General features: G+C 36.8%; 4 protein-coding genes across 5 annotated transcripts; 1 reads left to right on the forward strand and 3 right to left on the reverse strand.

Moving 5' to 3' along the window:
- Window positions 1-1,492: 1,492 nt before the first annotated feature.
- Window positions 1,493-5,818, reverse strand: LOC126792614 (uncharacterized protein At4g37920). 2 transcript variants are annotated; one of them, XM_050519052.1, is made up of 6 exons: window positions 5,589-5,818; window positions 5,106-5,364; window positions 4,257-4,422; window positions 3,819-4,063; window positions 1,984-2,171; window positions 1,493-1,859 (listed from the first exon to the last, which is right to left on the reverse strand). In XM_050519052.1, exons 1-6 carry the CDS (start codon window positions 5,816-5,818, stop codon window positions 1,646-1,648), a joined length of 1,302 nt encoding a protein of 433 aa, XP_050375009.1. In that variant the 3' UTR covers window positions 1,493-1,645. The 2 variants fall into 2 exon arrangements, with proteins under 2 accessions (XP_050375009.1, XP_050375003.1); XM_050519046.1 differs by lacking the exon at window positions 5,589-5,818 and having other exon boundaries at window positions 3,819-4,066; window positions 5,106-5,362.
- Window positions 5,819-7,100: 1,282 nt separating this feature from the next.
- LOC126796185 (nodulation receptor kinase-like) lies at window positions 7,101-14,327 on the forward strand. The gene is made up of 15 exons (XM_050522953.1): window positions 7,101-7,679; window positions 7,978-8,521; window positions 9,435-9,913; window positions 9,998-10,148; window positions 10,410-10,508; window positions 10,605-10,673; window positions 11,199-11,270; window positions 11,386-11,457; window positions 11,553-11,725; window positions 11,939-12,165; window positions 12,473-12,599; window positions 12,685-12,753; window positions 12,986-13,175; window positions 13,441-13,573; window positions 13,782-14,327. The coding sequence occupies exons 1-15, from the start codon at window positions 7,586-7,588 to the stop codon at window positions 14,127-14,129; spliced, it is 2,847 nt and encodes a 948-aa protein (XP_050378910.1). The 5' UTR covers window positions 7,101-7,585; the 3' UTR covers window positions 14,130-14,327.
- A 2,632-nt stretch (window positions 14,328-16,959) lies between these two features.
- Window positions 16,960-17,864, reverse strand: LOC126796261 (protein BRICK 1). Its single transcript, XM_050523048.1, has 2 exons — window positions 17,693-17,864; window positions 16,960-17,328 (listed from the first exon to the last, which is right to left on the reverse strand). The coding sequence occupies exons 1-2, from the start codon at window positions 17,823-17,825 to the stop codon at window positions 17,198-17,200; spliced, it is 264 nt and encodes an 87-aa protein (XP_050379005.1). The 5' UTR covers window positions 17,826-17,864; the 3' UTR covers window positions 16,960-17,197.
- Window positions 17,865-18,308: 444 nt separating this feature from the next.
- LOC126796196 (probable cytosolic oligopeptidase A) lies at window positions 18,309-25,344 on the reverse strand. Its single transcript, XM_050522963.1, has 16 exons — window positions 24,934-25,344; window positions 24,653-24,820; window positions 24,291-24,414; window positions 23,862-23,938; window positions 23,264-23,407; window positions 22,855-23,176; window positions 22,443-22,564; window positions 22,104-22,211; window positions 21,770-22,015; window positions 20,855-21,000; window positions 20,403-20,520; window positions 19,776-19,935; window positions 19,642-19,673; window positions 19,442-19,507; window positions 18,929-19,000; window positions 18,309-18,836 (listed from the first exon to the last, which is right to left on the reverse strand). The coding sequence occupies exons 1-16, from the start codon at window positions 25,282-25,284 to the stop codon at window positions 18,753-18,755; spliced, it is 2,340 nt and encodes a 779-aa protein (XP_050378920.1). The 5' UTR covers window positions 25,285-25,344; the 3' UTR covers window positions 18,309-18,752.
- Between the last annotated feature and the right edge of the window lie 100 nt (window positions 25,345-25,444).

Below are 25,444 nucleotides of genomic sequence, written 5' to 3' on the forward strand. Positions count from 1 at the left end.
TTGTTGCTACTTCTTCGAATCACGCGGAGATCATCGCTCTCCATGAAGCAGTGAAAGAATGTGTTTGGCTACGATCACTTGTTCGCCATATTCGTGATTCTTGTGGATTAGTCTTTACAACTGATCAACCTACGTGCATTTATGAAGATAATGCTGCTTGCATAGAGCAGACGAAGTTAGGTTTCATCAAGGGAGACAACACCAAGCATATTTCGCCTAAGTTCTTCTACAACGTTCAACAACAAAAGTTCTTGAATGTTCAGATCAATCAAGTGAGTTCAGAATCCAATGTTGCGGATTTGTTCACCAAGTCTTTGCCTAAATCTACTTTTGTGAAACATGTGAAGAGCATTGGCATGCGTCGTTTATCGGAACACTAGAGTTTGGTAGACTTCAGGGGGAGTCTACATCACATGTTAAGATCCTTAAGTAGTTGGTGCGTTGTGCTCTTTTTCCCTTCGATCAAGCTTTTGTTTTACCCAAGAGGTTTTTGTTTTGCTTGACAAGGTTTTTACCGAGGCAACGTTGTGCACCATGCAACCTAGGCATGCGACACAAGGGGGAGTGTTCCGGGAGAATTACTATTCTACCCTTGTGTGTGTCTTAGCCTAATAGGTTTCCTGTTAGGAGATAGATTAGCATCCCCGTAGTAGATTAGGACTCTGAATCCTACGGGATTGTGGTGTTGTAAATGCCTATATATAGGCCCCCATATCATTCAATAATATACAAGTATTTCATCCTCAAACAAATTTTAATTTATATGATTAATACAATTAATTGTAACTTTAATTTGTTAATACAATAAATTATATTTTCAGGATTAAAATTATGAATGGATTAAAGAAAATAATCCATGTGTGTGTATATATATCCCCACTATATTTCTCTATTTGAAGAAAATAGTCTATACAACCTCACTATATATATGACAACACACTTGATTTATGATTCTTTTCTTTAAATTATTCGACATATATAAGAGGTAGATGAATTAACAATGTCATTGTTTCATTTCCTTTTATTTTATTAAGTATATATTATCATGTCAAATATAGTTGAATGAGATAAGTGAGAGACAATGATAATTTCAACTAAAAGATATAATAAAATGTCGAAATTAATTTCTTAAATTTTTTTTTTAATTTATTAATTATGAAAATAACTTATTTACTTGAAATAAAAATCGAATATAAATTATAATATCTAAACATATAATAAAAATCTCAAATCTTAAAATATAATTTATGGTTAAAAATTTAATCTTATGGATTGGAAACGATTGATGTCACATTAATAAATAATTCAACTTTTCAGGACAAATTTTTTAGCCCTGGACTATTTTAGCCTTTTCAGTTGAAGATGACCTTATATCTGGAAACATTATTTCATCACTTCTATATTTTCAAGTACGAGTACTTTTGAAATTGCAAGTAATATGTAATGATCCTGATATCTGCTAATGTCAACAAATAATGATACTTCTACTTCCTCTATAATTATCATTGTATCAATATAAAGGTGCTTAGGTGCATGACGCCACACAGTCCACAACTCATCTTAACTGCAAAACTAGGATCTATATTCTCTGCCAACATGCAGAGACATGAGGAGATCAATATGATCTTTGAATATGGCCGGTACTTCATAACAACTCCGATTTGGTTTCCTCCGGTTGAGACTCCGGACACGTGTTTTTTTCCAAATATTTCTCTTCAATAGTTTCCTTGAGGATGAATAGCCTCTGTATAACCACAGGCCGAGTCATCTGCTTGGCTTCCCTAAGGTCAGTTTCTTCTGCATTTAGATGGTACGCATCCAGCATGATCTTAATCCACTTGTGAAACTCTTTAGGAGTACTGCTCGGTCACAAAGCCGAAAGAAAAAACACAGAAATAAAATGTTAAATATCTAAGTGTAACTGATTTCTTACATAGCCGAACTGTTAATATTACGCCTTGAAGAAGCAATGTGCTTTCTTACCTGTACACAGCTTTGGGGTCCTTGGCTTCATTATCATCACCAGGGCAGAAAGCTGTCGCCGGTGCTGAGAATCGCTCTTCAGGATCTGTTATGTTCAGCAAATGTTTTAGCAGCTTTATTTCTTTTGGTACAATGCTTCGAAGGCTGCTTTTTGTGGCTTTGTACAAACGATACATAATATCTTTGACCTGCACTGAAATAAACAATCTTCAGGGTATAGACAAGGTAGATTAATCATGTAAGCAGTCAAGGGATGCATAGTATAAAAATAGAGAGTAAAACGAAGACAAACTTGTCTTATTGCAGCAGGGTTTCTTGAAGTTCAAAAGGAAAAACAATAGGGAGAATAGATTTGTGGTAAGGGAAAATTGTAAGAATGGTATACTAACTATTAGTCACTGATAATTTCAGTATACCAACTTTGAAAACTAACACTTTAGTTTATGAAGTTTGAATCCTAATATCATTTCCATATATGTCGTTAACTTTTCCGTTAAGTTTGACGTTACAAACAAATTTTTTTTGACACTAGCAATTAATCAACTAATGTTCCAATAAGAACTAACCTTCAACATGCCACAACATTTCACCTAACGACCTCATGTCTATATTTACTTTAAACTTGGCGGAATCACTGCTGCCTTAACCAGGAAAAAAGGTTAAAAAACTGCTAGAAAACCAGGACCATCTTCAATCTTTTGAAAACAAAAGAACAAAAACAAAACTAACTCAAAATCCACACTTAGGCGGTAGTCTGTCATTTGAGGACTTAAGGATTATTTTTATCTGAAATTATTGAATCAGTTTATATTCAACTAGATTATTTAGCGTTTTGGAAAATAACATATAAAGAATTGCAAGAGGAAAAAAAATTGAAAATGCTATAAAATTTCAGAAATAATCTTAATAGAAATACCCCGGAATACTATGATACTATTTATCAGATCTAAAGAAGAATCTATTTTGTTCGAAAAGACATAAAAATTCTCTAAGAAACTCTTGAAGATGACAAAAAACCTCTTAATATTTTGAGTATCGGTTAGATCCGCTTTAACTGGTATCAGAGCTTGTTTTGCTCAAAAACAAGCAAGGATCAAGCTTATGCCATAGAGTTGGCTCTTTTTGGCCAATAAAAAAGAATCCAAACCAAAGAATTATCAATCATTTTGTACTGAAAAAACTATTGCTAAGTGACAAGTGTGCTTTCATTTAAAACATATTCAAAAAAGTCAATACTCAATTAAATACGTCTATAAAATACTAAATACTCCATACATAGAACATATTCATCTCCAAAGAGAGATTGAAGTACCAGATTTTGATCCATCAAGACCAAGCCTGACTAATTTTCTAGATTATCTAGTGTTAATGTTTTGGAGTAGTAACCGTAGACATGAGATCTTTAGGTGAAAATGTTTTGACATATTGAAGGCTAGTTCTTATTGGAATATTGGTTGATTAATTGCTAGCGTCAAAAACAAAAACGTTTTGTTTGTAACGTCAAACTTAACAGAAAAGTTAACGGCATATATGAAAATAATGTTAGGATTCAAACTTCATGTACTAAAGTGTTAGTTTTCAAAGTTGGTATACTGAAATTATCAGTGACTAAAAGTTGGTATACTGTTCTTATAATTTTCCCTTGTGGTAACTATGACTAACCAAATACATGTATCCAAACTTTTCCACAAACACTATTTTTTTCCTTATTCCAAAGGCTACTATGCAAAAGAATTCAGCTTGAGCCATTCTAGATTTCTAATAGCTGTCAAACTGACATTCTTTGATACAAAAGAAAATCTAACTACCAAGACATACAAGAATGCTGATAATACCTCATTTTTCAATGTTGTGGATTCTTTTGCTGAAGCCCAAGCACTGTTTATCAATAATATCAATGAAGAATCCAGTTCCTTTGCCTTGGCAAGACTTTTAATTTTTTCACAAGCTACATCGACTGAAGGCAAATTTAGGACATCATCGAATTTGGCCTGGGCAGTCTCTAATGTGTCCACATATTCTAGTGTGTTATCATAAGCACTGACAGCAGACAAGCATCTAGCCCCAAGCCTAGCCATTGCTGCTTGAAAAAGAAAAGTGAGACAGTCATATTAGATAAATTAACAAACTACAACATAGATGAAACTATGAATTACAGCTTATTGTAGATCATTGAAGTTCAAGAGGGTGACATTCTCCAAAGGCGAGTCAGAATCTAGTCTAATCCACAAAAAGAATCCACATATAAGCATTCAAGATGATTCAGCAATTACCATCACGATCATCCAGACCATCATAAACTTCAGAAAGTAGATTGAGGTATCGAAAGAATTCCTCTGTGAAGTCTTTCTGCCTCCGTGCAACTATTGCATTGACGTCAGTCGGGTTATCCTGTATCTCCTTTAAAAGTTCACTGTGTCTTTCCATTTCATCATCAATCTGCAATGGTCACTCCTTAGCAAAAAGATACCCACAAAAGAGCTGTAAACTAAAATATTTGAACTATTACATGAACTTAAAAGATGGGATCTGTTGGAGAGGAGAGATCCCACATCTAAGAAGTGACAAAGAAAATAAAGCTTATAAGTGGGTGGATAATAACCAATTGTACCGAGGCCTTTTGTGATTAAAACCCAACACCTGTGAGGTGGCTAAGTTGGGACAATATCGGTACAGTTGGTCCACGGACCACGCTTGTCGCTGTTTAACACGATCTTTTACTCTCTTTATTAACTTCATTTAATTAATTATAATGAGCTGGGAAACTAGAACTGACACTCAATCATGTCTGGTGCTTTGCCGATTTTGGTTCATCTATCTTAGGGGATTCCATATTTACCAAAGGCATATCTCTTTGTTTTAGATGTTTGGTAAAACCTAAAACATGCAGCCTTTTACATTCAAATCTCAGTAACTTGATTACTTAAAGCTGGAAAACTAGAACTGTCAATGAATCAAGTGTTTTGTGGTTTAGTTTAAACTATCTTCCAAAATAACAAAAGGCATAGCTTTCAAGTCATCTTCAATATTCATTTATTCCCAAAATACTTCAGAAACGAAACAAAGAATCAACTAAACATAGAACCAACAGAGCAAGCCAACAAGGCAGAACATTTACATACCTTCTTCACCTTTCTCCCCATAGAAACCAATTTTTCTTTCACAACCGGATCACTCTCGGCATCAGCCCGATTCCTACACCTATTATAAAAGCAATCTCTATACTTCCTCCACTCCTCCCTAAACACAAGATACCTCCTCCATTCCTTCACCCTAGGCTTCTCATTCAAGAAAGTATCAATTATCTTATCACAAAATTGAGTGATGGTGTACCCCTCAGCTACTTCAACCTCCATTTTCTCCTCCACTTCAACATCAGGACTGAACATCAATTTCACCACTTAACTTTCCATTTTACAAGAAACCCAAAAAAAATAAAGACAAATTCATGCAGTTGAACAAACAAACAAACAACAATCATGATTCTTGTGCTAAGTAACCTAAGTTAGTTCTCATGTTTCAACATTTTCTCAAACAACCAAAGTAAGATAAGAAACTGAAAACTTTAAAGTTCAGAAGTAGTTAAGCAGAGAAAATAACGGTACTCACTGATAGTGGAGCTTGATTGGGCAGCGCGGGTCTTGAAGCATGGAGTTGCTGTTGTGTGTCGTTTGTGGTTGGAAGTGAGAGAGACAGAGGAAGTGGGAAATTTAAGGGCAGTTGGGAAAAGGAGTTCATTGAAGGTTGGGAAGAAGTCGAAGGAGGTTGAACTGTTGAGGAAGATGGAGTGGTGGGTTGAGGAGGTGGAGAGCTCTAGTCCCAATAGACTGTTCATGGCCATGGAGCAGAGGAGAAGAAGAGTAGCAAGGGGTGCTGCTGATAAGTGAGATTAATGAATAACTGATGACTGCAGTCGGAGGGGTAGATAAATCTCTATTTATCAAACAATACGATGTCGTTTTAGCCAAGGTTTTATGACAGTTTATGATTTTTGAAAGATTTTATTGGTCTGTGACAACAAGTGATTCAAATACAACAACTAATACTTCGTGAGCGAAATTCAAAATGGCTTATATTACTAGACCAAATGGTAGTGCTAACAATTGATAAGAACTTCATGGATCCAAGCAGCTGGTGAACCAGCTTTAGCGCAATTTTTTTATACAGTATACACATTTAAATCATATCTAAACCTTCCTTCTTCTATGATGGACTCCATTTTGAGTTTGATTTATCCCAATCTGACTAATTAATGACATCGCCATTTCATACTAAAAAAAGGTTTAGTTTCTTTCTTTGGCCTCTAGCTTTTAGCCAAAGATTGACTGAAAAATGACTAGCTGAACAGTGTTAGAATTGGGAATTGACCAAGTAATTAGTTTTATACCATCAATACCTCATTTAGTATGGCCTTCCATTAGTGAGAACAGCTGCATTTTACAACTCATTCCGACTCATTTTTTTCTTTTTTATCATATACAACAACTGTGTTATAAAACATATGTCACTAGACCAAATGATACTCATCTTTTAATTAAGTCTGTACTCGTAGTACTACTTATTCTAATAAGCATACATTTGGCTGTAAAATTTTTTAGGCTCTAAGTACGCTCTAGATTACACACATTAGTGAACCTCATTCGATATGCGCCAACAAATCCGTTTACTGAGCCATGTTCACATCTTTTTCATTCCACATTATCATTTAAGTTTCAGAATTTTCCTCTATCATGTGCTTTATGTTGGTTATAATTTTTAGGTATGTCTTTTTTTTGTGATATTTAGTGTTGTGTATTATTTGATGGCATCCTGCCAAAAATAAGACAATAATTAACACAATAAAATTAATTATTCATTTAATCGTAACCGAATTATCTCCCTTGAAGGAGGTGGTCGTCAACATTGCCGGAGGTGCCTCCGGGGAGTGGAAAAACATTTAGATTCTTCTTGGTGTTGACGTGACAGGTGATATTATATATATATATAAGACATTTTGCATTAAAATTAAGATGTAGTCCCTAGTTTAAGCTCGAGGCCAAACCCAATTTCTGTAAAAACTTATGATGTTGCGTCCATGGTAACACCGTAACAGACAAGGAGAGAGACGAAGAGATGCTTAGCCCGTCCAGTTTAAAATAACCAATTAAGTTGATCATATACCGATTATTATAAACCTCATCCACCACTCTACGAAAAAACTATAATTTGTTCTAAAATAATTGTGATTAACTGTATTATTATTCTAATTCTTCTTCTTCTTCCTTGTTCTATGGTCTAGCACTGTTTCTCTACGTTTAGAAGTCAAACCATATTCTCAGATCTCCTCTCTCTTCTATTCTATAGAACCCTTCTGATACCCGGCCCTTTGTCTCTGCAGCTCTCAGAGATCATATTCCATCGAAAACAAAGCTTTTTAGTTTTTCTCTGTTGCATATATCAGGTGTTGGTGGTGATCAAGGTCTTTCGTGTTTACTGTTACATTTAAGCCGGTGAAAAAATAGATATTTTGATCAAGTTAGTGGAATTGCCAAATTGAGACATGCTGGGTTATTGATTATGAGTTTGATAATCAAATGGGGCTACTTTGGATGGTGATAAAAGGATGATGAAGGAATTAAACAGTTGGGGTTTAAGAGTGACGGAGTTCTTCATCCTTTGCGTCTTCATTTTGACTCCATTGACTTCTGCAGATGCAGGTACGTAAGTTTGTGAGCAGACTTAGTATCAAGTAGGATGAAATTTTTAGTTAGGGTTTTCATATATATAGTTTGTATATAATGTTTTTACATAATTAGACATGATCTGACAGATTGGCATATATAAAGTATTCGGCAATAATCACCTAAGCGAAGTAATTTTTATCTTGTTATTCAGATCTTGAAATTTGGTTATATGTTTGATTTTTCTAATTAACATGGTGATCTTGATAACCATGATGGTTTCAACAATAAAATTTAATTTGATTAATTTTGTGCTAATTAATAAACAATGCAGGCAGTAATTCAAGCAGCTTTGTGAGTATTGCATGCTGCTCAGAATCTAATTTTACAGACAGCAATTATAACATAAGTTGGGTAACAGACGTTAATAAGTTTCATAATAGGCTAAGTTGTGAGGACATTTCTGAAGATGTGCCAGTTGCAATCAATTACTTACGCGTTAACAAGAAAAGAAGGGTGTTTCCCGTTGGTCCAGATCAGAAAAGATGTTATACCTTACCAACAAAAAAGGGTGAAGACTATCTAATTAGGGGTATTTTCGGAGGCATCTGGGGATTGAAATTTACAGTTGCTATTGATGTGACCACAATCGGAGTAGTAGATGCACCTGATGATTTTGCTGTCGAGGGAGTTTTTAGAGCTACCAAGGACTCCATACACTTTTGCTTGGTGAGTGACAACGGAGCACTTTATATATCAGAGATTCATTTGAGGCCTCTTTGGAACTTGAATTACTATCTAGAGGGCTTCCCTTCAAGTGCTCTGGAACTGCTTGAAAGGATTAGTTTTGATGTCAAAAGTGCAGCAAAGATCATCAGGTATGTGTTTCTCTTCTTGATTTCTGTAGACAAAGAAAGAACTATGTATAGAAACATAAGATAAATTGTAGCTCAAGTAATCACTAAAAATGATGTTCTGCGTAGTATAGGGAACCCTCATTGAATAGAGTTGCTCTCTCTTCTATATTTGTGGCACGTGATCACGTGGCAATGCATCTTGGAATGAAGTAAATGAACAATGGTTAAGTGATTTTAAAGATCTGTATGTAATTCTCTTAATGTCCTTGCACAATGATCGAAGTCTATAACAAACATTCTTCTACCAAAACGAAATGTATCATATCCATTACCCCCACTTAAACAATTTAGGAAAAACCATGTGATGCAAATGACAACAACGTACATATGTGTAGATGGCACATACAATGCGTTTACATGATAGATTTAAGTACATGATACAAAATTAATCCGGCTGAAAACCGTATATGAAAAGTTGTACTGTTCTTTCTTTCCGTACTCTACGCACAATTGCTCAACTAGTTAAGTACCTAAGTTAGTTGCATACTTGCATTGCTCTTCCTAGCGTTGAAGTAGTGCACAAAATGTTCAAATTTTCTTCTAGGGTTACAATAACACTTGTATTATCAGAATAAGAATTCCCTTCTAGGTTTACAGAATCACTCGTACTACTTCAAATATAAGCAATTTTATCATAATCCCTTTGATTTTACACGAACTATGCCTCCTTTTCTATATATATATATATATATTATTATTTTTATCCTATCAAGATTCAAGAGTGATACTCTAAAAGTGCTTCGTAAAGAAAAGCACTGCCTTGAAAAGCCGTTGCTTGGAACCCAAGGGTGATCGGGTCGGGGTCTGAACCCATTCAGAGGAACAAACCCGCCCCATTTTAGGCATTGCTAATGCTAACCTCATTTTATTATAGGTACGGAGTTGACCCGAGTGACAGAATCTGGTTAACAAACTCAACTGTCGACCCGGGGAGGACCTACCTCAGAACAGAAACCAACGTCAACGTTCTTGGCTTCAGAGATCCTCGAGTACCCAAACAAGTCCTCCAAACAGCTCTAGCTTCTTCAGACCGCTTGGTCATTATTCACGATGGCCTTTCTCCAGCAAACAACACGTACCTTTTGTTCTTGTACTTCTATGAAGTTGATCACACTGTTCAAGCTGGGGAGAGGGTTTTTGATGTTTACTTGAACAGTGAGAGTAAACAGTACTCTGGATTCGATGTTATGGGAAATGGCTCAAATTACAGGGAGCTTGCTTTGAATGTGACAGCATCTGGGTATCTGAATCTGACTCTGGTCAGGGCCTCTGGGTCTGCGAATGGACCCATTTGCAATGCCTATGAGATCTTGAAGGTGCACCAGTTAGTTCAGGAGACTAACACAGATGACGGTAAGTTTGATTTTTGAGTATTTTTGTGGGTCTTTGATTGTCTCTTGAATTGGTTTAACATTTTTCAATTTTGGCACTTTTTAGTGGAAGTGATTTTGGAGGTGAGGAGTGAGTTGCTGGAAAGTAATGAGAAGAATGAAGTTTTGGAAGGGTGGACTGGAGACCCATGTCTCCCTGTTCCCTGGAATGGGATAGGTTGTGAAATTGTTGATGGCATCCCTGTCATTACCAAATTGTAAGTTTTCAATTTCCCTTTCTTTTCAATTTCTGTGCATTTAAGCCATTTATAGGAGAGGATATGGCTTTTGTACTTAATGTAGTAACTTATGCTAGTTTCAGTGTTCTGAGATGACTTGGGTTGCAAAGTTTACAACTTCATTGGTTACATTCATAAATTTTTTATAATTTGTTGGATATTGATGGTCTTTCATATATGAAATTTTATTTTCTGTTATGTATTTTCCATGTTAACTTGATTGAAGTTTATCAATTTCAGGGATCTTTCTTCTGGCATTCAGAGAGGCTCTGATGAAGAACACATACTTAAAGGACAGTTTCCTAAAATCATCCCTAACCTGACTCACCTAAGATCCCTGTATGGTTAAAGCACTTACTTTATAGTCAATTGTATACTCTATGATCAATCTTCTCCAACAGCAGTTCATCACTATATTTTGTTTTTGATTTGTAGGAACCTCAGCAACAATAAGTTTATTGGCCAAATTCCAGAATTTTTCCAATCTTCGCTGTTGATTTCAGTGTAAATTTCTCTTCAGACTCTTAGGATTTGCAGTTGGTCATTTGACTGTACATTGTAAAAGTTCTCTAGCTACTGTCATGGCATCTAATTGCATGAGCCAATGACATTATGCTTTTTGAACTGCTTATATAACCCTCCATGCGCAATTAGCTGTAGGTATCGGAAGTGTTATTGTCTTACATCCTGTGGATGCATATAGCTAGGATGACCCACCCTTAGTTATCTTCTGATGGTTAATACATGAATATATCCTACTTGTATAAAAATACACAATTTCTATGCATGTAAACTCAGAACTGTCAGGATGCCATCTCTACTAGAATGCATGTAACTTGAAAGGTTTCCTTGTTTCTTTTCATGGTTACTATATATATTTAGGTTAGTGCTGTCTAGTTCTATAATTCAACAAAACAATTTGTACATTTACATATATAAGATTCTGAGAAATCAGGTGATGATGTCGTTTTTTGGACTGCTCAGAGTGTTTTGTTTTCTTACCATGTGACTTTCCATCAAAATTATTAGGGATGTGAGCCACAATGATCTTTCTGGACCATTTCCAGAATCCTTTGCCTCACTATCGCAACTGGGAACACTGTAAGCTCTAATTGTATATGGATTTTCAAATAATAAAATATGACCTAGCAAGTACTATGCAGATTCCATCAGATGCTATTTCATATTCACTATACTTTTCATTTTTTCCCTCCAGATATTATGGCTGTAATCCTCAGCTTACTAAAGTTAGTCCATCCGCCATCAGTGACTCAAAAATTACAACAGAGTATGAATCTATTTGTCTCTACTTTGAAACATATTTTGTAACTTGAAAATAATTTGAGGTATTCAAAAAATCTCAAATTTGTATGTGTGTTGCAGCCATGGAAATTGTGGTGCTCAAGAATCTTCAAAACGAGGGATCATCATTGGTGCTGCTGCTGCATCTGGATCTTTACTAGTAACAGCTGTAGCCGGGGTTATTTTTTTCTTGTCAAGGAAAAATCTAATGCCTCGAGGAAAATTTAGTAAGACATCATATCCTATGGCCAAGAGTAAGTGCATAAACAGCTATATATTTGCTTGTTGTTCCAACATATGTATACTGAGACTCTAGGAATAATTGAGTTAACTTTGTGAATTTGACTTGGTAATTACATTCATTTCTATCGGTTATACAGTTCTAGATAACTTAGTATATAAAGAAAGTAAGGCACTGTATTTTTAAGATATGCATACTCTGACCAAAGTTATCCTAAAAATGGCAGATTTAATTTTCTCATTACCTAGCATGGATGATCTGGTCATAAAATCAATATCCATAGAGACATTTACTCTTGATTACCTAGAGGCTGTCACCCAAAGTTACAAGACGCTGATAGGTGAAGGAGGTTTTGGTTCTGTCTACCGTGGCACTTTAACTGATGGTCAGGAAGTGGCAGTCAAGGTACGATCAGCAACATCAACCCAAGGGACTCGGGAATTTAATAACGAGGTAAGATATTTGTTACTTTTTAGCACTTCCGATTATATGATTTATTTTGTTACTTCTGATAGCAGTCCCACACTTCCATCCAATTTGTGCTGGTAACACTTTAGTGGCTCTCATTTACTCAGGTAGTCATATATATGGAAGTCATTACTTCTAAATCATGAACTCCCATCGCCAACTATTTATAGTTCTTCTGAGATCAAGAAGTGACTGAAATATATTATTCTCCATTCAATTTTGATGCCATAGTCAAATATAAAGCTATTGATATGCAATGCCTGATTGCCTGACAATTTTATGTACTTTACAGCTAAATCTTCTGTCAACTATTCGTCATGAAAACCTTGTGCCTCTTCTTGGTTATTGTAACGAAAAGGATCAAGAAATTCTTGTGTATCCATTTATGTCCAATGGCTCTCTGCAAGATCGCTTATATGGTACTGCGTGTGTTATTCATGCTTGTTGATATGAATTGTTTACTGAAAGTTATTTCTTGACAAAAATCTGAAAACCATATAACAGGGGAAGCAGCAAAAAGAAAAATTCTGGACTGGCCAACAAGACTGTCAATTGCTCTTGGTGCTGCTCGAGGCAAGTGATATCAGAATTCAATTTCATTATTGCATTCGACCTTAAAGTTACCTCATATATTTAAATGTCACTAGTGATGAAATATGCATAAAACCTCCATTTAATGGAAGCTGAAATGTATTAAACAAAATAGAAATGAAACATCAAATTCTGAAGGCCTATATAAGCGTATTTAAGGCATACCAGCTTCAAAAATATTCTGATGTGGAAGTTTCATGTTTCTCTGTTTTAGGTTTGACACATCTGCACAATTTTGCTGGGCGTTGCATTATACATAGGGATGTGAAATCAAGTAATATACTTCTTGATCAAAGCATGTGCGCCAAGGTGGCAGACTTCGGTTTTTCAAAATATGCTCCTCAAGAAGGTGACAGTGGTGCTTCTCTCGAAGTAAGAGGGACTGCTGGATACTTGGATCCAGAGTAAGATTGGTTTTCTAGCTTCAGTTTAATCTGCATGTTCCATAAAAGGACTTTTATACTTTGACAAGTATACTCTGTCTGATATAGTGATATCAGTTATATTTCTGTGGTTCAAGATTTAGATTATTAGCGTTGATTAGTAGGTTAGCTTACATATTTTATCAATTTGGTAACCTGAAGAAGTAGACAGTCATTAAACTATAGTTTCTGTCTTTGGCATATACAATTGAGGATAACCTAAGTATTTATTTTATTTATTGTTCAGGTACTACACTACTCATCATTTATCAACAAAAAGTGATGTGTTTAGCTTCGGCGTGGTACTACTTGAAATTGTTACTGGCCGGGAACCTCTGAACATACACAGGCCACGTCCCGAGTGGAGCTTAGTCGAATGGGTATGTTTTACCATTTTTCATTACTCCAGTATGTTGATGCATAAAGTTCTGAGTTGGACATGTAAAGATCAACTTCCTTTTGCATTACATTTCATTAACAAACTGGCTGGATGACAACATTTTATATTTCACCTTTGGAGATTTAAAGTGTCAATTTGAAGAATTGTGATAGTCCATAAATTAGTAATTAACAAACACATTCATGCAGGCAAAGCCTTATATAAGGGAGTCAAAGATTGAGGAAATCGTGGATCCAAACATAAAAGGAGCATACCATGCAGAAGCTATGTGGAGGGTGGTGGAGGTAGCATTGTCATGTATCGAGCCCTTCTCTGCTTACAGACCAGGCATGGTTGACATTGTTCGCGAGCTTGAGGATTCTCTGATAATAGAGAATAATGCATCAGAATACATGAGATCCATAGAGAGTACTGGATCAAATCGCTTTTCCATAATCATGGACAGAAGCTTAGTCATGGACAGAAGAATACCGGCACCTTCTCCTTCAGAACCCTCACCTATTTTGACACAAATGGCCCCTCCAGAGCCGAGATAGTGGGACGGTTTAGTGAATTTTGCATCAGATTGTGAATGATTATTTTAGTTGCATTGCATAAGTGATGAAAGAGAGAATGAAGATAACTTCACAACGCTCTTTTTGAAATTATGCACCTTTTGTAATATATTTTCTTCTAACCTAATCGCCTATAAACATATCATGAATCTACTACATTGTCTTCTGAGTTCTGATGAACCATTTGCATTGGTTGCCTGTTATGAATAAACTGATAAAAACAGCCTACCAAAATCTGTGTGGTCGTACTAAAATGAAGAAATCGGTTGACCATGTACTATCATGAGTATAAACATAATCCTTGTCATATACTTTAACCATTAAAATGATCCAAAACGATGCAAGCCTTTAATTAGCATTGCTCAAAAGACAGAAGAAGAGGAACAATCAATTGGAAGCTTGTGTCCTATTGCAGGCATATGGACATATGGTTGCGAACTTGTCCTCTGATGCCTCCTTGTGTAGTTGCAGTTGATTCTGCTCCTACGGTCGCTCCTCCCCTTAGATCCGGACGTTTCACCTTGATGAAATGAGGATGAGAGACACATGTGTCAAGATCTGTGTAATCTGGCCTCATTTTCTTTGTAAGAAAACTTGCACCAACTTGTGTTCTTCACAGAGCAGATAACCTTGTTTCCACATTCTGTTATGAAAGAAAAGGAAATCTTTTTATCAGCTTTCTTTACATCCTGCACTTCTACCACGGGAAGAGTTTGAGAAGAAAAGTTAATTAGCTGGGATACAATATAATGTTGAGATCTGAACTCAAGTTTCGGAAAATTCTCCATAAATATTCTGAGTTTCGAATCCTCTTCACTCTCATCAGGCAACTTGTGAATTATATCACATTCTGATTTTTTTGAAGAGAACATCAAATAGATCATCAGCATCACCGGTGCATTGAGCTTTGAACAGTTCATTGCCGACATTAAGAAAAATTCTGCATAGCAGGACTGTTGTGCTCTGATTTTGTTTATTTCTTCATTATCTGATAGTTCCCAGAGTTCAGTCCCTTGCCAATACCAAGGAAATATAGTCACCAGCTCTATAAAAGTTCGGAATCTGAAGGCGGAACTATGTCCCAAAAGCTTCCAGAGAAGTTTTCGAAACTTGAGTTCCATTCCCGGCATTGTGTTCTTGTACCCAACATATTTCAAAGGAGCTGGTCTGCCACCTCGAGAATCTCCTCATGAGTTGCTCTCATCATCCAACATGTTTTTGATAAGCTGTTGTTGATCACTGGAGCATAACTGCCTGAACCAAAAAAACCAACTCACTTGGAAGAATTTTGAGTGAGTTCTGGAACAAAAGAACTCTGGAAAATTGCGAAAGTTGATCAAACAGTTGTAAATGTTTTGATTCTATACTCCTTTTCATCTGCCTCTGCATGCGTTTTGGTGACTCCACCTTTGCAATCTCTCATGCCTCACGGATAGCATTTTTTCAATCATCAGTTGTTGGTCACCGACGGCTAGTTGAGTGAACCCATAAGCAGCTGAATCTGGCGCACTTTGAGATAGATGATTTGAAAATGATGATTCATTGGCATCCGACATTCCCAAGTGTTCTTGCAATCAGAGACAATACTGTTTACAACACTAACGAAAGTTGGAAAAGTTCCGCGTGATCGCAAGGTAGGAGTTTCAATGTGATGAAACCAATTGGGTTGAGCATAATGAAAATTCAAACTTGATCTACTACTGAATTATATTATTCAAATGAGAGCATTGGAAGCTATACCAACCAAATTACTCGACATGTCCAAGTAAACTTGAATTAAAGTTTCAATGAACATGTAGTTCTGTGAAAACAAGGGAATATATAATCCCAAACTTATGTCTACACCCTGTAATCTGCTCATTTTTTGTCTCCCAATGGCTGGTTGTTTATGATATTAAAGGATCTTCTATATTCGATCCAGATGAGATTGACATAAAAAGCAACCAAGTGTTTGTTTTGTCTTCAGAAACAGTATAGTCAAATGATGCCAAGCTAATTCGGAATATACGATAATGTAATTGTTTTCAAATAAATAAATAACAAAAAAAAGATATTTGAGCTTGAAAATCAACAAAACAGAAAAAAGAAGTTTGAAACATTCATTGTTGCAATCGTCAAAGTAACATCAGAAGAACAGAAAGAAGTTATTTATGACTTATGAGTCTGTTTCTTCATTTCATTAGAACACAATATGAGGTCTGGAAATCCCTGCCTTGATGCATTCTATCATGTTGGTTGAGTCAGTAACAAAGTGATAAGGAGAACCACTTGAAAACAGAGAAAAAAACTCAGGAATTAAACTCGAAATGCATGCACAAAAAAAGGCTAAATCGCTAAAGAACCAAAAGGAAAATCCAATGTCCCTTAGGAAACTAAAGACTATTAATTCTAGTAGTACATCGGTCTAGCCTACGACCTATTCCAACTATAATTGCAGACACATTCAAAATATCACAATACCCATAAATTTACCATTAAGTAGTTAAAGAAAACATGATGAAGCTAGGTGAAACAGTACTCCGTAAAGGAAACTAAGTTCATAAATTAAATACACTGCACTAAGATTATATCAGGCAATGCATGCAGTTAAACCTGATCACTGCAATAATGAGTCAAAATCACCATTAAAGATATTAGTCACCATAGCAGAGTATGACTTCAGATTCCTCAATAACAGGCAGAACTGCAAATGGTGGTGCACATAGCTTACTGGGCAATATCGCGTAAGTCCTCCATAAACCAGACTTCTATTAGTATTCTTATTGAACAATCAAGTTTTGGCTTTCCTATATACTGAGTGATCATCATCGCATAGCCTAGATTCCCAAGTTAAAATAGGACACCTTAAGTACAGAGCTGCATAGCATACTCTGCTTCAATTGTGTCTCCACAACATGTCACATGACAGGAAAGGTTTCTATAACTCAAAATACAGCATCAAAACATATGTTACTTTGGAACTCGTTTACAACACAAGAGAAATATGTTCATGTTCAAACTATAGACAAGAGGATGCTTACACGGATACTAAAACAATGGCATGATCCCCCTTAAACATCACGAGCAAAAAGAGAAGGGTTAGCTGATGCAGAACCCACTTGAACTTCAAGGAGCTCTAGCTTCCGTTCCAAGGTATCAAGCTTCTCATTCAGAGATGCCAATTTGCTCTTTGTTGTCGCCTCTTCAATAAAAGAAACACCAAAATGTCAGTCCAATACCAACAGAGTGTTCAAGTACCAATTTGCATAACTCGCACCCCTACCTCTAAAAAACAAGTAATTTTCAAACAAAAACTAACCAACATTGGATAAAAACCACAATATGGGCAGGGACTAGGTGCAATTCTAACCAAGATTGTAGGAAAGCAGAAACAAGGATGTAAAAACCATCCCAATATTCCAAAAAAGAGCAAGACCCAAATCAGCAAATTGACAAAAGCTATGAGCTTTGAGGAAAAGGGCCCTGAATCTCAGATGGGTCAGCCCCAGAGAATGAGGCAGCAGCATGAGACTTGATTCAGATAAAAATGGGAGAAAACAAATTACCGAATTGGACGAGGAAATCGAAGAGGCGGCGAACGTTGAGAGAAATATGGGAGATGAACTCGCGGTTTTCCCAGTCAGCTTGGACGGCGATTCCGACATTCACGGCGTTGGTGATGCCTCCTGCTCGAGCCATTCTCTAAATTCCAAGATCCACCAAACCCAACCACAGCTGTAGCTACTGAGCACTCGGTTCTCTTTTGAAATAAATAAATAGTAAGAGTAACACTTAGATATTCCTATAATCTGATTCTGTAGCAACAAAGTTGACATGGCCGAGTTGGTCTAAGGCGCCAGATTAAGGTTCTGGTCCGAAAGGGCGTCGGTTCAAATCCCACTCTCAACAAATATTGGTTTTTCCTTGATATTGGGGGTACGATAATTTTTTTTTTGTTCCTTGATATTTGAAAGTTAAGCTTCATGAACCAAACACCAATAGAAGATGTTGATGTTACAACTAACCTAAATCTTTCCACTCATATTGTACCAAATACCAACCAATTCAACTCATAAGCACCCCATGCTGAGAAGATTTTCTCTTATTCTGATGAATTTGAAGGTCAAGTTAAGCATATAAAGTCTGATTTTCCCAGCAAAGTAAAGTAAATATGGCATCATCTCAGTGAAGGACCAACTTGTAAAGGCAACGGACGCTGCAATCAAAGGTTTGGCTACAAAGCTAGGCCCCAAAACCATACGCAATCGGTCAACGATATTCTTAGAAAGCTCACATTGGCCGCTTGATGAGTTCATGTTGCTAGTTCCGGGGGGAAAAAACAGGGTAGAGAAAGGAGTAAAACCCAGAATCAGACTTTTCTGTTTTCTACTTTCTGGCTATTTTGAGATTGTTTGTAAAAGCAATCTTAATGAGACGAGGATTGAGGAATACTTCATAGTTCATACATGAATAATTTCTGACATTAAATGCCTTACAAGTTCCTCGTCTTTCGCGCAATCGTTGGGTATCCAGAACTTTAGCAGCGCCAGGACTTTGTGAAGGCCAAGTAATGAAGCATGCAAGTCTTACTCCACAGTCCAGTAAAGCTTGTTAATGACATGATATTCATGCAGAAGCGACTTGTAATAGGCCATTGTGCCGGAGCAGTGGCTCCGGTGAAGGCTCACGTCCACGGAATTCCACAAAAACCTGGTACAAAACCATCATCACATGTTATAAGAACATCTGTTCAACTCGTGCCACAATGTAGTAAGAGAACTACAAGCTAAGGTTCATCTTACATCTAGTGGTGCTTTCCCGCCTCCAAGAGCAAGGACCGTTTCTCGGAACTTGTGCCCGGTTTCTTTTACAGCCTGTTGACAGAAATAAAAAATCAGCAATGATATGTAAATGTGGTGAATTGCACGGAGACCATGTTTGCTGAGTTATATTTCTGATGTAACTATCTAGAATGCTTATGAATGCAACTATTCTAAGGGAAAAAGCTGCTAAGCTTTATATAGTGACTGATGATGAAAGCAGTAACCGCTGGAATGATATTGAAGCACCAAACAAGTGTAAAATATCTCCTATAACTTATCTACCAATGGACTACATGACCTTAAGGATTATTGGCATTAAAGAATGTCTTCCCTCCCTTTCAGTCAACTCACTACTTGTTACCAATTTTCTCAGTAGCAAGCATACAAATTTAATCTCATATTTGTTTGTTAACCATACAAAATGCATTCAAGAATTATAACTGTTTATGATACTATGCTAACTGCCAGATAGTTCAGTTCTGTCCGACTTACCTTGCTATTATCCAATCCAGCATCCTCAAATGCAGAGAAAGCATCAGCAGACAAGACCTCAGCCCACTGCAGAATAGAGAGCAATGTAGCAGAATGAATTTCTGGAAAATGAACTAAATTTACATAAAGAATTAATGGAGATAATGAAATAATAAACAAATCTATGATCACCGAATAAACTTGAGCCGAGGAAAATATACCTTATAACTATAGTACCCAGCTGCATATCCACCTGACACAAAAAAGCATTATGTCAGTAGACAAATTAGTTTCAACTAAAGAAAGAATATAGAAATATTGCTGGAATATTGAAAGCCAGAAAGTGAAAGCAAACCTGCAAAGATATGGCTGAAACCACACAGAAACCTATCTTCTGGAAGTGGAGGGATCACTTGTGTTTTTTCACTAACCCTCCGGTCAACATCATAAATGGATTCTGACCCACCAGGTATGTAATCTGTGTGCAGCTTCAAATCTACAATTGCAAATCTTATCTGCAAATAAACCAATGACAACCGACAAATTTGAATTACTGATAATTAAACATTAAATGAATAATAAATACAGGAAAAAAAAACATGATATGAATAAAGTATAGGGGCAAGGAAACACAAAGGATGTTTTTAGATTTTATATGTGAAGTGCTACTGCAAACCAAAAGTAAAAGAGTTGGCACAGTAAAAGTGTACATATGTAATGAAATGACACTGATGACCAGAAATATTCAACATATTAGAATCATTGAACAGTCTATGGTTGGAATAAAATCACCATCAATGTCGGATATACATCAGACAAGATGTGTCATAAGCCATTCAAGATACAAATAGATGATCACTATTTCTTAGCTTTGAGTAACCAGAACCCAGAAACAAAAGATAAGGTACTGTAATAGTTCAAAATGATAAAAAATGCCTACCAATTAGGAGTAAGAAAAGGTTGAGGCGTCATAAGCACTAACCTGTCGAAGGCTTAGGGAGCCGGCACGAAAAGTCCTTGCTGCAAGAAGCTTCAAAAATACTTCTTCTGGAAGGGTTTCCGCAGTTTCATAATGCTTAGCAATGCTCATTAAAGTGTCTCTACAACACCAATCAATAAAACATATCACTAATAGAATGAACGAAAACAGCGATCATACTGCCTCTCCATACTGAATGAAAGAAAAATGGGCTCTACAACTTGGGAAATAAAAAACAGAACTCAAGGTATAGACATCTGTATCCTAAAGTCCAATTACACCGGGTTAAATAATTAATTGTCTCCAAGCATGGAAAATCAAGTTCAAGTGTTCAACAACAAGGCCAGTCCATATTTCATAAATTATCCCTTTACCCCGACTGGCATGATATATTTGAAAATTTTAGAAGACAAAAAATGGATAACAGTTCAATAGATTATGGTAGACAAAATTACCTATGGTAACACCAATTTTCCATGAATTGTGAGGGCAGTTCAACAGCATCCCATTCTACGCCTCGGATACCAGCAACAAGACCCTCATCTTGCTTAGTCAGCATATGCTGAAGTGCATGACCAAATTCATGAAAGACGGTCTCAACCTGCATATATGAATGCTAGTCTGTAATTTGCAAGACAACAAATACAGATTGTGGTATGCACTATGCAATTACACAACAGTTTCTTAAAGTATGAACTCTTCGTGACAACAATATCAGAAGCCTAGGTCTGGCCATATCTAAATGAATTCGTCAGGCAACAAGTCACACATCCAAACCAAAAGGTTCTTAGTTCGATTAATCACCAAAAGAACCCGTATTGATCTGGCTACAAAATCTAACTATCAGATAACCCAATTGGCACTTCTCCAAACTGAATGAATCTGGCCAAAGTAATGCTATACACAGATCCTAATGCAGTCTTAATATGATCGAGAGATCCTAACATGTTTTACTACTCTCTACTAATCCTTTGCACTTGGCATTAAAAATCTTTAGCAATTTATTGCCCATAAATATGTATTGACCCAAACACATGTAAATACGTGATTGAACATCAGATGGCCTGGATGGTATTGGTAGCCACAGTCGCACCTCACCACTAAAAGGAGTCCACAAGTTCAGGTTTCCCCACCCTAAACCCAGATGTCTTAATTCACCCCTGTACTAATCATGTAAATGTCATCCCGAATGTTTGGCTACAGAAGTTGGCTAGCAGGGAAGAAAAAGAAATCGAGAAAGAGATGGAATGCAAACATTCCTTTCCTGGATATATCCCCATCCTAATCAAAACTAAATTGGTATGGTTTAGCTTTTTGGTCATATTCGTATGATATTCCAGTAGGCTGAAAATAATTGCAATTATATATACCTCATGGAAGGTCATCAAGCTGGGTTTGTTTCCCACCGGTGGTGATTGATTGCACACCATGTGTGCCACAGGCAACCTTGGAGAGGTACCATCACGTGACAATACACGGCTCCTAGCAAGAACTTCATCCATCCATGCGCCTCCTCTTTTCTCAGATGGACGAGTATAGGGATCAAAGTAAAAATATGCAATAGGACTCCCTGACGAATCTTTGACCCGATAGAATCTAACATCACTGTTCCAAACCTGAAAATTACATGTGTTTATGACTTTATCTATAGGAGGGTTATTATCATTAAGGAACCAATATATACCCCAAAGGAAAATTCTTTACCGGAGCTAAACCATCGGCCGGTTCAATGTCAATTCCAAAAATCTTGTTTGCCAGGCTGAATAGGCCATCCATAACCTTTGGCAACGAGAAATAGGGGCGCAATTCTTCCTGTAGAATAAAAGGGCTATATTTTAAGTCTTGTAAACACCACTAGGGGTCCTCATTTGAAGAAAAACAACATGGAAGCATAGTTTATTTATGAAGAAATTAATCAAGTAATTCTTTCAGATTCTACCACTATAATATCAAACATGTTGAGGGAGATGAACAGAGTTGCAGATACTAAATAAATCAATTGATGTAAAACATGTAATTATGAGCAGATGAATATGAGAGAACCTCATTGATATCATATTTGGACTCCCGAAGCCTCTCACTCCAAAAGCTAATGTCCCAGTGGTTTAAATCATCAGCTTCTGGAGCATCTTGGCTTTTGGAGAAATTCCTAAGGTCTTCCATATCTGCACCAATCAATAAATGAATACATAACTCTGTGTATACATGTAAAACACGTTTGCACTCTAAGTTTACAACAGACAACTCTAGGCGACCTTTCTCATTTCCCTTTTTATCTTTAACAAGGTAGCTAAGATACAGACATAAGAGAGTCACCAAATAGAATGACTATCTGGAAACAAATCCGACAACAAGAGTCTACCCGTCATTTCCATTTATAGTAAGATTAACTTAACAGTCAATAGTATTAAGATTCATTAAAAACTTCACATGAAGTATTGCATTCAGATCGTACCTTGAACTCCAGCATTCCAAGAAGCACTTCGTAGTTTCTCCAGGAGCTCTTCTGCTTTTTCAACAGTAGCCATTTTGCTTGCCATGCTTACCTCAGCATAGTTGTTGTAATTCAGAAGCTTAGCCTTTTCCAACCTAAGCTTCAAAATTGAGTCGATAATTCCAGTATTATCTAGCTCTCCACTAGATGCACGTGTTACGTAAGCACGATATATTTCCTCACGCAGAGATCGGTTTCGAGCATGTTGCATGACAGATAGAAAACTTGGACCATCTAATGTAAATACCCAAGGCCCATTATCAGCAGTCGCATTTTCATGTCCCTGAAAAAATGCAAAGAGTTCCAGAATATGATACTGGGCAGGATGACAACCAAAGGACAGAAATATAAACTGCAAAAAATATCTTACCTTTGACACTGCTGTTTGTGCGGCCAATCCTAGAGCAGTAGCTGGCAGTCCATCAATCTCTTTTGTATCAGTGATTAACTTTTCATATTTCTTTGTGGCATCCAAAACATTCTCCCCAAATTTTTGAGACAATCTTTCTAGTTCCTGGAAATACAAAGTATCAATATCCAGTAATGGAGATTTCAAACTTAAAAAATGAAAATTATTGTTACAAATCAGTCATTAGACTTCGTCAGTTTGTTCAATTGAAAAGATTTAAGTTCAAGGTCCATTTTATAATGTAAGAAAACCGGCCCAGAGAAGCTTGCTGAGAAAGTATAAGTATATTTTGTGTCTATCAATTATATATGCTCTTACAATCCCACCCAAAAGATATGTTTCCCAGAAATAATATATCATATAGTATGCCACTAGAGCTCTAACAATTCTCATATTTACGCTAATTTATGAGCCACACCAAAACTTCTTCCTCAGGAAAAATTATCAGCAAAGTTGATGCTGTTAAGTTAATGCTAGTGTAACAGTTTGATTTTTGTTCTTATCAGGATTGGGAGGATGTTGTCAAAATTTATCAATGAAAAGATGAACTAAAGCACACCTGTTCAATTTTGTTAAAAGTTTCTCTTTTATCATCCTCAAGGGCAACTCCACTTAGAACTGCCTCCTTTATTTGGCCTGCACAATAAGGCAAAGATAAATGTCAGACAAAAATTGAAAGCACTAGAAGAAACTGCACCCCACGTACAGAAGGTGTTAAGCACAATACATATATGTTAATATGGGAGCTTGTAAAATTTTGAATTGGCCTTGACAATTTTGTAAGATGCTCTGGAAAAAAAATATGTAGGATACTTAACAACATGTCACAGAATATGCATAAGATAATAACATGGGTTACCATCTTCCCAATACTATATCCTGTTGAAGCACCAAAACCTAATCTTTTTTATTTAGTCTGTGGTACTAGTCAATCCTCCGATAATAATAAATTCCATTTCAGATACCAAAACTAATTTGAAACACTCACTTTCAACTATACGTTTCTGAGCATCACTCAATGTCTTAAAATCAGGGGATTCTTGAATAGCTTTGAACGCATTGTAAATCGGCTTGCTTTGCCCCAACCTAAGGTAAAACTTCACCTTCTCCGGCTGCAAAACCACCAATCAAACAACTCAAAACGCCGAAAATAAACCAAAACAAAAGGCAAAAGACCAGCTCGGATTCAAAGCTGCGTTCAATTCATAGAATTTTTTTTTTTCAATTCAAGCATGTTGACACTGAAAAACTAAAAAAATGTAAACAACATCACAATCAATTATCAATTTTCAAGAATTCAATAAGCTCATATACTCGAAACGAAAGCCGAAAAAGGATAGAACAGCATACTTGCACTTCTTCTATAGCAGCACGAAGCTCCGAAGAGTCCTTAACAGCCTTGAGATGGTTGACCACTCCCCAAACCACACTCAATCGGTCAACGATCTTCTCCAGCGGCACCACCAGCTTCGGCCAGCTAGGCTCCACCGTGCGCTCCAGCTCCTCCAAATCAGACTCCTACACATCCATTCCACCATAATCAAAATTCAAATCAAATCGAAAACGCATCATATATAACCCTAGAATCTAATCACCGAAACAAATTACGCAGGTGATTATCATTATCTTACGAGCTTCTTCAACAGCGCTCGAATTGCAGGCCGCACGTGCGAGGCGTCGACGGCGTCGAAGGGAGGGAAGTCGAAGCCCTGGAGGAGAGGATTGGAGGAGAGAGCTTCGTCGACGGCGGCGGAGGCGGCCATGGAGAGGGAGGAGCGAGGTCGGCGGCGGGAGTTGAACGGAGGGAGGGATGTAGCGGTGGTAGGGTGGAGGAGGCAGGAGGAGAAGGAAGAAGACCAGAGGGGACAGGGAAGGGATTTGGGGAGAGGTCTAGGGGCAAAATGGGGATGATGACGATGAGGAGCTCGTTTCAGGAGTGGGGAGACTGAGCGGGAGAGAATGACGCGAGTTGCCATGAGCATGTAGAATATAAGGAGAGAAGCCAAGAAGGCTCTCTTTGGAATTTGCAAGAGAGGGAGAGGATTATGCTTCATTTTGATTTTTTTGGTCTTTTAATTTTCTTGGAGAAGTGGTGTAGTGCAAGTGTAGGATAATAATAGCCATGGAGATCAAATTTTGGTT

The sequence above is a fragment of the Argentina anserina genome, chromosome 1 (assembly GCF_933775445.1).
Source record: "Argentina anserina chromosome 1, drPotAnse1.1, whole genome shotgun sequence".
In the NCBI taxonomy this organism is placed as follows: Eukaryota; Viridiplantae; Streptophyta; class Magnoliopsida; order Rosales; family Rosaceae; genus Argentina; species Argentina anserina.

Excerpts from the sequence above, each read along its gene's own strand:
- LOC126796185 (XM_050522953.1), top strand. The coding sequence starts at position 7,586 with ATGATGAAGGAATTAAACAGTTGGGGTTTAAGAGTGACGGAGTTCTTC. Across the intron at positions 7,680-7,977 it reads ATTGACTTCTGCAGATGCAG|GCAGTAATTCAAGCAGCTTT; the intron begins GTACGTAAGTTT and ends TAAACAATGCAG. Across the intron at positions 11,458-11,552 it reads GACTCAAAAATTACAACAGA|CCATGGAAATTGTGGTGCTC; the intron begins GTATGAATCTAT and ends TGTGTGTTGCAG.
- LOC126796196 (XM_050522963.1), bottom strand. The coding sequence starts at position 25,284 with ATGCTCATGGCAACTCGCGTCATTCTCTCCCGCTCAGTCTCCCCACTC. Across the intron at positions 23,408-23,861 it reads CTTTTAACAAAATTGAACAG|GAACTAGAAAGATTGTCTCA; the intron begins GTGTGCTTTAGT and ends TTGTATTTCCAG. Across the intron at positions 19,001-19,441 it reads CTGGATTGGATAATAGCAAG|GCTGTAAAAGAAACCGGGCA; the intron begins GTAAGTCGGACA and ends TTCTGTCAACAG.
- LOC126792614 (XM_050519052.1), bottom strand. The coding sequence starts at position 5,818 with ATGAACAGTCTATTGGGACTAGAGCTCTCCACCTCCTCAACCCACCAC. Across the intron at positions 4,064-4,256 it reads TGGTCTGGATGATCGTGATG|CAATGGCTAGGCTTGGGGCT; the intron begins GTAATTGCTGAA and ends TTTTTCAAGCAG. Across the intron at positions 2,172-3,818 it reads CCACAACATTGAAAAATGAG|GTCAAAGATATTATGTATCG; the intron begins GTATTATCAGCA and ends ATTTCAGTGCAG.
- LOC126796261 (XM_050523048.1), bottom strand. The coding sequence starts at position 17,825 with ATGGCTCGAGCAGGAGGCATCACCAACGCCGTGAATGTCGGAATCGCC. Across the intron at positions 17,329-17,692 it reads CGATTTCCTCGTCCAATTCG|AGGCGACAACAAAGAGCAAA; the intron begins GTAATTTGTTTT and ends CTTTTATTGAAG.